Here is a 10560-nt window from a genome sequence, read left to right as displayed (position 1 = left end):
GCCGCAGCCCAGGTGCAGCCCAGCCATCCCAGGAATCCCCCTGCCACGCCAGAGCTGAACAGCCGGAGACGTGCAGGATTCCAGAGCTCTTTTGGCCCAGGGAGCAGGCAGGGCTGAGGGATTGTCCCACAGCAACAGAAAGGCCCCAGCAGCCGCCCAGCCCCGTGCAGAGGCGGGAGCCGTGGGACCACCGGAGCCCATGGGCACCGCGGCGGCATGGCAGGGCCACGAGCTCACAGGCCACCTCCTGCCACCAAGCCCCAGGTGACCTCTCCACCCTCCCTGCAGCACGAACCACTCCTGCCTCTCTCACGGCAGCTCTTCTCTGCCCTGGCTTGTTCACTCTGAGCCCTACTGATACTGCAAGCCCTGCTAGATACAGGCATCACTGCTGAGTGCCGAGGAGGAGCGCTGCTGGGAGGATGGTGCCAGGTCACGCAACGGGACCGCTACCACCCCACACCTCCCTCTGCTGCTTCTGGTTGCGGAGGAAGCGCCCAGAGAGCGCTGCCCCTGTCCCCGGCCCCCCCATATCACTAACATGCCAGCAAAGGAGCCCAGGGAGCAGAGCAGGGCCAGGAGCAGGAGCTGGAACAGAATCAGCACCCGAAGAAGAGCCCAGAGGTGACCAGAGCAGGGAGCTCCAGGGTGGGGACAGAAACCCACGACGAGGAGCAGGGCAGGACCAGCTCGAGGGGACCCCATGACTCGAGCCAGGGCCAGTGCTGTGCCTCCCCTTTGGCAAAGGCAGGGGGAAGAGACCGAGCATCTTCCTCCGAAGGGGATCCCTGCACAGCCAGCGGTTTCCTCCGTGCCGCTCCCTCCCCACGGGCTCCCCAAAGCCCCTGCCACGACCCGGCTCACACAGCTGTGGGGTTGGGGGGGGAAACCCATCCCCTTCCCCCCATCACAACGCTTGAGGAGCAAAGAGCTTTATTTAAAAATACGTTTATGTACATGTGTGTCAAGAGGACGGTCACATTCATCGAATAGGGCCCCTGTCCTCAGTACCGGAGAGCAGCAGGGTGGGACGAGGGGCTGGAGGCAGCCGGGGTGAGGGGGGGGCTCAGGCTCCGTCCTGCTCCTGGCTGAGCCCGGGGATGCTGCCGGCCCACGGCTGTGGGGCAGCTGCAGCCCCTTCCCTCCCCATGCTGCCACATCCCTGCCCAGGACCCTCATCCCACAAGTCAACCAGGACCCCCGTCCAGCAGCCTGCGGAGAGGGGCCACATGCCCACCGTGTCCTCCGGCCACCACGGTGCCACAGCCGGGCCAAGCCAGTCCTGGCATTGGGAGGGGGGGTTCGGGTGGGCTCCCGCAGGCTGGCGAGAGCGGAGGAAGACGACGGGGGCTGCCGCGAAGGCAGGCAAGCCGGACCCCGGGATGCAGGAAGACGTGGCAGTGCCCGCAGGGACCCCAAAGCCGTGGGGCTCGCGGCGAGGAGCCGACCCGACTATTGCTGCGGCGGAGCTGGGGGGGCCCCCGGGGGGCTCACAGGATCCTGACGAGGCGGCCCAGGGTCTCTGCCACCTTCACGCGGACGGCAGGGACGGGGTCCTTCAGGAGCAGGTTCAGAGCTGGAAGGAGCAGAGCACAGACGTGTCGGGGGGGCTACGGGACCACGGCCCCCCCCCACCCCCCCACCCCCCCCAGCCGCATCCTGGCTTTGCTCCATCGCACAAGGAAGGAGAAACTCCAGTCCCAGGGATGCTGGGCCCCCCCGCCAGCCCCCTCACATGCCCCAGGGGGGGAACAAGCACCCTAAGTCCTCTTCAGCCCCCCCCAGGAGCCCCCCAGCTCTGCAGAGCCCAGGGGACCCCCGCCACGGCAGCGGGACGGTGCTGCGGAGGCTGCTGGCTCTGCCCGGTCCCGGGGTCCCGGGGCGATGGGGGACCGGGGAGGGGGCTTTGGGGCGCGGGGCTCAAGCCGGTGGGGCTGCTCCTGCACCGACCTGGGGAGGAGAAGGGCCCCCAGCACGGGGGTCCGGGGCCGGGGAGGGGAACGGAGCCGGGAGCTGAGCCCCCGGGGGCCCGCGGGGCTGTGCAGACGCTCGCCGGGCCAAGCCTCCCCTATCAGCACGATTTCCTAATGCCTGGAACGGCTCCCGGTAGTAAGAAAACAACCCAGGTAGTTTTTCCTAGCAGTAAAAGTATAATAATATTTTTCCAGTAGCTTGTTTACCCGGCGCAGGAGAGCCCTCGCCTCCCTCCCATGTGTGTCCCCCCCAACTTCTGCTCCCGCAGCGAGCCGGGCTCCCCTGATTTATGTGCCCGCTCGCCGCGTCCTCGTGCCTCGCCGGACCCGGCCGCGGGGGCGTAACGCCGAAGCCCCCCCCGGACCCCCGCACGGCCGAGCCACTCAACACGGGAAGCTCGCGCAACCCAATCCAGGCCTGCTCGCTCCAGCGATTACTCACACGCAGGCAGATTATCTTTCACTTGTTTCAAACAGACAGGCCTCTTTCTTCTGGAAGGGCTCAGGGAGCCAACGGAAAGATAGTTTTTCCTTTTTTAGTGTTTTTTAAGCTCCCTTGGAACAATCCAAAAGTTTCCATGCATTACTATATACTATGAGGTCACTAGTGACAGGGAAAAAATCCCTGAAATCCAGGAAAATTACTTAACTCTGCTCCAAAATGCCACCAGCTTCAAGTCGACTTTTTATTAGCCCTTCATAACGAGCCTTAACTCTGCCTTTTAACGGTTAACACGTTACAAACAAACCCTGCGAGTCCCCTCCTGCTTACGCTAAGCCACTGCAAATGCCCCCTGAGCCCCCCGACAGACGCCCGGGACTGGAGCTGCTGGCCAAAGACCGGAGCTCGCCCTGCAGCCCTGGGGGGTTTTGGGGGGTCGCGTGGCTGCAACCTCGGCCCCTCGCGGGGCGCAAACCAGGTGCCGTCTCGGCATCCCCGCGCCGACGGCTCGGCCCCCCGCAGCACCTTGGCTTTCCAGCCCAGGACCCCTCCGCATCTGTTGCCCGCAGGTGCCGGGCTCATCCTGGCCACAGCTCTGGCTTTGTGGGCTGTCCAGGAGGTCGGGGACATTCCCCGCGTCCCCCAGCTCGCCCAGGGATGCATCCGGCGCATCCAGGAGGGAGCGGGATCCCATTGCAGACTCGTCCCTCTGTGATGTCCTAAAGCCCCCCAAAGCTGCCGGCTCCAAGAGCCGGGCAGGAGCCTCGGGCACAGCAGCGTCCCAGGGCTGAGCTCCGGCGGGCAGAGGCAAACCCCCCCCCCAGTCCCCAGCAGCGAAAGCCGCGGGCGGCAGCACCTACTCACCCGAAATGAGCTGGTCCAGGTCCACTTGCTGACAGTGGTCTTCGTCCACGTGCAGCACGAGGAAGCCTGAGGAAGAATTTCAGAGTCTGGATCCCACCAAGGAGCGAGGAGACAGGTAACGGGGGCACGCCGCCGGGCACCAGCTCACTCGTCCCTGCGTCCGCGGGTTGTGCAGAATCTCGATGGAAACCCCTCGACAACCGCTCAGGCGAGGGCGATGGTGGGTGTTGTACGCACAACGCCCTAACGTGCCCCAAGGAGATGCCTGCCAGCGTTCCTGCCACCTGCAGCTCCAGTAACTCGTCCTAAAGCGTCACTGGGCACATCCGAGCGCAGTGCAGCTGAGGTCTGTGCTGAAAGCAGCAAAACCTGCCCCCCCCCTCCAATCTTCAAGGGGTAAAAGCAAGGCTGGGCTCGGATGTGCCCAGGTCCTCAGAAAGGGGGAATCGCAGAAGCGCTGAGCTGAGGGCATGGGGCTGAGGCAGCTCTTCTGGCCACGTTGCTCACCTCACCGTTAACATCACCCGCGTGCTGCACCCTGAGCCCGGAGACCTTTACAGTGATGGACCGAGCTGGTCCAGGCTCCACTGAGGGCATCGTCCGCGCAGCCCACCGGCAGCCCACTGCTGCTGCCAACCAGGGTCTGCACAGGCATTGCCCACGGCGGGCAGTCATCCAAACCGTGGCAGGACCCGGCCACGCGCTTTCCACCTCAGCTGCTCACGGCAGACACCGCGCACCCAGCCAGCATGAGTGGGAAGTGGCTGGAGAAAAGTTCCTGGGGTGCTGGCACCACCGGGGGACATGGCACGTGCGCCCGTCTCCGGGCCTGGGCACGGCAAGGCGCAGGCTGGTGCTCCGCACGAGATGGAGGCACCAGAAGACCTGGCCGTTTCCAGCAGCCCTGCTCGTCCGCAGTGCCCTCCCAGCAGAACGGGGACCGAAAGCATTCCTCGGACAACAGTGTCCTGGGGAGAGGACACCCCCCACCGTGAAGCCCGAGGAGCCGCATGAGAGCAGGACCCCAGCAGCCTTACCGATGAACATGGGCGCAGCTGCTCGGATGTCCACCCAGTTGCTCTTGAAGTAGAACAGGTTGGTTAAGATCAGGCGGTTCAGCATTTCTGGGTAGCTCTGCATCTAGGAGAGAAACAGCCGCCGAAGAAAAAGTCACGCAGGACAGGAGACCGGCTGCCTGCGGCACTGGCACCATCTCCTGGAAGCCTGGAGCTCCTGGGGAGTCTGAGGTCAGCCCAGGAACATGCCTGGGCTGGGGAGGGGGAATCGCCCCGTCCGGACACCGGGACAGGACCCGGAGGACCTTATGGACCAGCAGTCCCCGCACGAGCCCCGCCGGCTTGCACTGAGTCCCGCGGGCAGTGCCGGCACCAGTGCCACGGGCTCTGGCAACCGCTCACCAGGTGTTTGCAGACGTTGTTCATGAACTCCCCGTAGTGCAGGCTCCTGTCCTCCCGCAGGTGGTTGAGGAACATGTCGCAGAGCCCCTCGCAGCCCATGTTGGGACCACACATGCGCAGAGCAAACTTGCAGGCCTGCGGCACAGAGAGGGGAGGCTGCAGCACACGCACTCCAGAGCTCGGCACCTCGCAGGATCCCCACGCCGAGGCAGAGGACCCCCCCTCCCCGGTTCCCGCCGGCCAGCGGGGCACTCACTTTGACAACCTCTGGCTTCGGGTCCTGGAGGTGCAGCAGCAGCGTCACCAGCCCGTTCAGGATTTGCTCGAAGAAGACTTCGCAGTCGCCTTCGCTGAACTTGGTCAGTTTGCCAAAGAGGACGATGGAGGACTGGCGGAGGTCAGGCTGCTCCTGCGGGCAGAGGGGACAAGCAGGGCTCAGCGGGAACTGACCTGCGCTGGGCATCTCCTGTTTTGGGGGACGCATCTGGCAGGGCTGCTCCCACCACCCACCACCTCGCTTCTCAGGCTGGAGGGCATCAGAGCAGCAAGAGAAACGCTCCTGTCTGTCCCAAACCCTCAGCACCTCCTTCCCAGGCTGCCCCGGTCCTCAGTGGCAGGACCTCAGCTTTTTTTGTTCAGTTGGTTGGTTTTTGAAAACCATTTTAGACAACTCTTTGCCAGGAAATAACAAAACCGCCCGTGGGCTGAGGACAGGCTCTGTTAGGGGTGTAAATTCACTCCCTCCCACCTAATGACTCCACAAAACCACAGCCCCCTGCCTCTTCATCCCAAATTTCAGCCACCATCATGCCCGTTTTCTCCCGCTGGTCCAGATCCCCCCACCAGCTGGCACCCGGGAGGAGCTGGGAACCGAGTTTGGGGATGGGGGGTCTTCATTGCCGCAGCCAGCTCCAGCCCTTCGAAGGGGCAGAGCAAGCTCCTGGCTGCGGTTCTGCTCAGGCCAGAGAAGCAGCAGAGAAGATGACACCCACAAAGCCGGAGCGTGGGGTGCAGCAAGGGCCTGGCCAAGGCGGGGATGCTCCCAGCGGGACTGCGGCAGCTCAGCACCGGAGCAGAGGACGAGGCTTAAGCCCCAGGACGGGCTGCAAGCTGAGCAGAACCATCAAGCTTCTCCGTGGTGATGCTGGAGGGGTTTGGAGGGTGGACAGAGACTGCTAAGGGCAGTGAAACCCCCTGGGACAGACCCGCAGAGGACTTCTCCCCTCTCCCCGGCCTCACTCTGCCCTTGGTCCTGCCCCAGGGCACCCACAAAACCCAGCTCTGGCTCAACCCCGCACCCAGAGCTTCTTGCCACCCAGGACGAGTCAAGGTCCAAGCAGACGATGCAATGGGCACCTCCGCTTCCCAACCACACCGTGTCTTTATGCAGCCGGTGCTGAGCTCCCAGCTGGGGATGCGGCACCCCAACCTCCTTCCCCCGGCTCCGCAGCGCTGCCGGCATCCCGGGATGTGCCCCGTAGCATCCGAGCAGACTCCCGCTGCTCCCACACACGTCCCCTGCGTTAAGCAGGCTCTGGCTCGGCAGACGAGCCCTTTCAGACGCGCCGGCAAAGCCACGAGCTCGACCTCCCGGGCACAGCCAGGGTGATGCCTTACGCTGTCAAAGAAGGGCCGGATCCTGATGGCGATGTGGAGGAGCATGGACTGGATGTCTCTCTCCTCCACGTGATCCAGGAGCTTGGAGAGACTGGACATGGCCTCGAGGGCAACCAGGTTGTGGGGGTCGTCTTTGTCATCCATGCCGTTGACCATGGACGCCAGGAGCTTGGCCCCGTGCTTCCTCACCTGCGAGGGAAGCGGTGAGAAAAGCGGTCCCCGTGGGGCGAGCCTGGCAGGAGGGCTGGCAGGGACACGTCCTCCGGGTGCCCTGCAGCAGGCTCCTGCCCCACGCCGCGCTTCCAGCCAGAAAGAGCTGGAAGGAGACTTAAAATTACGACCGCCGCGGGCAAAGCGTCTTCGGCACAGGCCAGTCATTGCACACGGTAACTGCTTACTGCAGTCACCAGCTCCCCTCCCGCTGGAACCATCAATGCCGTACTTCACTGTGTAATTAGAGCTCGTGTATACACAGCGAAGGGGGAAATTAAGTTTGCATAAGCCACGTTAAGTCTGCCATCACTTAATTCCAAGCACTCAGCTTTGCAAACTACGCCGTGCTATTCAGCATGGCTTACGGAGCATAGCCGGGAAGGGGCAAGGACGGACAGACGGACTGCTGTCCTTGAGCCACCCGGGATGGCAGGAGCCCTAGAACCCTCCCAGACCCAGACCCGTGCCTGCCTGGTCTTACCGGGCCAGCATTGCTCCGGGTTGCCCCAGCAGCTCACGGACAGGAGCATCCGCAGCACGGTCCGGGAAGCAGCTCTCCTGACGGGCTGGAAACCCAGCGGTGCTTGCTGGGCTCCGGTTGGGCTGAGCGCAGGAGCTGGCAACAGCTCGTCTCTGCCATTGCCCTAATTGCACGAGCTCGTCGCTGCCTTCCTCATCCTCACCAGGCTGCACTGTCAGCACTCCTGGTTTCTTCCCTCCCCGAGGCAGCGCTCCGGCTCACACGACCCGGAGCACTGGATGCTGTTAGAGCAGCGGCTCTGACCGAGCTTACGCCAGCGGAATGGTATTTTTAGTAGCTACTTATACTTTATCAGCAGATCACGGTAGCGTATTGTCTGTCTTGGGGCTGGCCCACCCGTGACCTCTTCCCGGGGTTTGGCACGGGCGAGCACAGGAGCTTGCCAAGCCCCCGCGCCGCGGCCGATCAGCCGTCAGGTAAGGAGAGCTGCGGGGTCAGGCCGGCAGCTCCAGGCAGCCCGATGCTCCCACGCAGCCCCATGCTCCCACGCCTGCGGGGTTTGCGGCATCGGCTCCTCTCCCGGGCAGGAAAGGGGGTTTAAGCCATCGCTTCCCGGCTGCAAGGTGCATCTGGAGCCTGGCGGGTACCGGCCACCCCCTGCGCATCCTCCAGGCGACGAGCTGCGAGCGCAGAGCACCCTGCGCCTGCCCTCCCCTGCGTGCCGCTCCACGGACGTGCCCCCGGCACAAACCACTCTGACCGCCGCTTCGGAGAGAGGGGATACCAACTCTGGCCTGCCTGAACCCCATTGTCAGGACAGGGCATCACTTTGCTTTTAAGGATCCACTCGTCAGCCGGCAAAACCACCGGGAGGAGCGATGGGCTCACAGGTCTTGCACGAGCGTGATGCTGTTGCCTGCGTGGGCAGCCCCACAGCTGACCTGGCTTGTTTGGACCAGCCAGCCTCCCGCCAAGGATGCCGGGCTTTTCTCCAAAGCCAGGCTTTTCTCCAAAGCCAGGCTTTTCTAAAGGCATCTCCTAAACCAGAGCAGTCCCGCAGTGGTGGGCAGCTGCCACCTTGGTTTTGGAGGTGCCGTCACCAGGACGAGGAGGTGGCCGACTGTCCTGCCTAAAGACCCCCCCGTCTTTGACGAGCAGAATTTCCCAGTGGCTACGTGCTCCCTTCTCCCACCCAGCCCCGGCCAGGACTCCTGGCTCTCACCTTTTCCGGCGAGCCGGAGGCGATGTTGCCGAGCCCCCGGAGCGCCAGCATCCGCACCAACAAGCAGGTGTCCTTCTGCCTCCCCGTCATGTTATCCATCATGGTCTCCAGCAGGATCAGGTCATTCACCACATTACTATTGAGGAGCTAAAGCAAAAGAAAGTCTCAGCATCGACAGGACAGGGGGGCCGTGAACCACGAGGGAGGTGATGGCTGTGTTTTGGACGCTCTTATTCCTTTACACCGGGAAACAGCCCCGGCAGACTTGATTTGTCCCCTGGCTCCCCTCAGACCCTCACTCCACATCCACACCATCCAGAGGCAGGGCTGGGGGAGCCCTCAGCCCCTGCACCCCCTCAGGCAGGCACTTGGATTTGGGGAACCTGCAAAAATTCATAACACGTAAATTGAGAAAACCGAGGACCCTAAGTTGGGGAGAAGGGGGAAGCCTGGGCGAGCACCGACAGCCGGGAGAAATCTACGAAACCTACACGAAAGCTAAATCCTTGCTCCCCAGATCACCTGCCAAGTGAGACGAGGCTGGCTATGGAGAAGTCAGAGTCTTTACAGGGATGGAGGGCCAAAGCACGTCCCTCGGGCTGGGGACTGGCCAGGGACACGGCCAGCCGCTCTTCCAGAGCGGTGCAGGGGCACCCAGAGCCACCGCGTTCCCCAGAGCCCCCCGGGAGCATCCCCAGCCGCTGAGCAGCAGCGGAACCGGAGCTTTTGGCCAGCAGCTCCTTGTTCCCGGAGCGCTCCGAGCGCTGCTGGGAGGAACCAGCTGGGCAGAGACTCAAGGAGAGCAATTCAGGAGACCTGGCTGGAGGGAGACAGCAGGGCTGCTCTCCCACTGACCCTCCTAACCGAGCCCCCCGGGTGGTGGGGAGAGCCACGTACGGAAGCGGGATGCGCTCCAAGGAGCGTCGCTGGCCCTTCCCGGTGGGGCCCAGCTCATCCTGGATGGATCAGGCTCCGCTTTACGGGAAGGCGGTTTAACCGCCGGCAAAGGTGGGGCTGGCAGGAGCCCGGCGCCGACAGGGCACTTCTGGGTTGACGGGCACTGGCGCGGCACCTCTGGGGTTTATCTCCCCGGGATGGGGGGGGGTCAAGCGGGACCCCTCCGGGCTTCAGCCGTGGTGGCGGGGGGGCTCCCTGTGTGCACCCACCGTCACCTGCCGCCGCTGCGGAGAGGCCGAGAGCCCCGGGGCTCTCGACACGAGACCTGGAACCCCAGAGCCCGACAGCCACGCGCAGGCACCGACAGCGCCTCGACGGGTCCCGGGGGCATGGAAGGAACCCCGCTCCGGGTGCCGCCGGGACGAGGCGGCGAGAGCCACCCTGGGGCAGCGGCTGCACCTCTGCTGCCGTCCGGGGGACCCCGGGGAGGTCAGGGGAGCAGAGGCTGCCGCACAGCGGCCCCGTGCTGCCCGTCCTCCCGCTGCTCCAGCCCAGTGGCCGTTCCCCTCCTCGCTTCCCCTCTGTCATCTCCGTCACTGGCACGGCTGAGAGAAAAGGGACTGAGCTCTCACCTCATCAGTTTTGAGAGAGGGAGACACAGGCATTTGCTTCCTTCCCCTCCAGCTCCACGGTGAGGCAAAGCTGCTATTTTAAACCCTTTAAGGATGCAGAGAGCCAACCACACTCCAAAACTAAAGCAGATTCTGGGACAGGCTCCAAGAGCCGGGCCGGCAGCTCCCCCAGCCAAACAGAAAATAAAAACAGTGCCTTAATCCCAGGCTGCTTAAGCAGCTGAGAATTTAAAAGGTGGTTTATAAGGGGGGATACAGTTCTGCATTGTTGGCATAAGGTGCTCCTTTATGTAACAAAAACTCCTCGAGTGGCCCAGGGCTTTAAGGTGGTATGTACGGAGAGGTAGTGTTACAGTCTGCTGGCTGCGCTGCCGGCGAGGGGAAAGGACTTGAGTCACTTCATTCCTCAGGGTGGTACGTAAGGACGGAGTTACGGTTTGCTGGCTCATGGCGGTGATGTGTTCAGAGTTGGACTCCTGCAAGCGCTTCTCTGCCATCCCCTCTACCAGAGGGTCGGGAAGCCGAGGAGGACAGGCAGAACCCTGCCGCAGCTTAACCCTCATCCCGGCCGCTCTCCAGCCGGGCAGGGAAAGACAGACGGACGGCCAAGAGCCAGCCCGCAGTGGTGGCTCGGCCGCCTCCCCCCCGCTCACCTCGGCGAAGAAGGCGGTGGTGGTGATCCTCTGGCTGTCGAAGACGCCGCTCAGCGTCGGGACGAGGTTCTTCACGATCAGGGGGAGCCGGGGGCCGGCGTGTCGTGCCATCGCGCTGCCGAGAGAAGCGGCACGCGTCACCAGCGCC

At 63.7% G+C, this 10560-nt stretch overlaps 1 protein-coding gene across 3 annotated transcripts in view; it reads right to left on the bottom strand.

The window, feature by feature from the left end:
• Positions 1-1167: 1167 nt before the first annotated feature.
• MROH1 (maestro heat-like repeat family member 1) overlaps positions 1168-10560 on the bottom strand; it is a 54349-nt gene continuing 44956 nt past the window's right edge. For all 3 annotated transcript variants that reach the window (XM_010566800.1, XM_010566801.1, XM_010566802.1), the window contains 8 exons: positions 10413-10527; positions 8231-8377; positions 6315-6503; positions 4954-5106; positions 4698-4832; positions 4317-4419; positions 3280-3345; positions 1168-1576 (listed from right to left, as the gene is read on the bottom strand). In XM_010566800.1, coding sequence (XP_010565102.1) covers positions 1491-1576; positions 3280-3345; positions 4317-4419; positions 4698-4832; positions 4954-5106; positions 6315-6503; positions 8231-8377; positions 10413-10527 — 994 coding nt within the window. In that variant the 3' untranslated portion in view covers positions 1168-1490. The remainder of the gene's footprint in view (positions 1577-3279; positions 3346-4316; positions 4420-4697; positions 4833-4953; positions 5107-6314; positions 6504-8230; positions 8378-10412; positions 10528-10560) is intronic.

This window comes from Haliaeetus leucocephalus, unplaced genomic scaffold, assembly GCF_000737465.1.
Source record: "Haliaeetus leucocephalus isolate CR32 unplaced genomic scaffold, Haliaeetus_leucocephalus-4.0 Scaffold218, whole genome shotgun sequence".
NCBI classification, from domain to species: domain Eukaryota; kingdom Metazoa; phylum Chordata; class Aves; order Accipitriformes; family Accipitridae; genus Haliaeetus; species Haliaeetus leucocephalus.
This window is presented reverse-complemented; position numbering and strand designations above follow the sequence as displayed.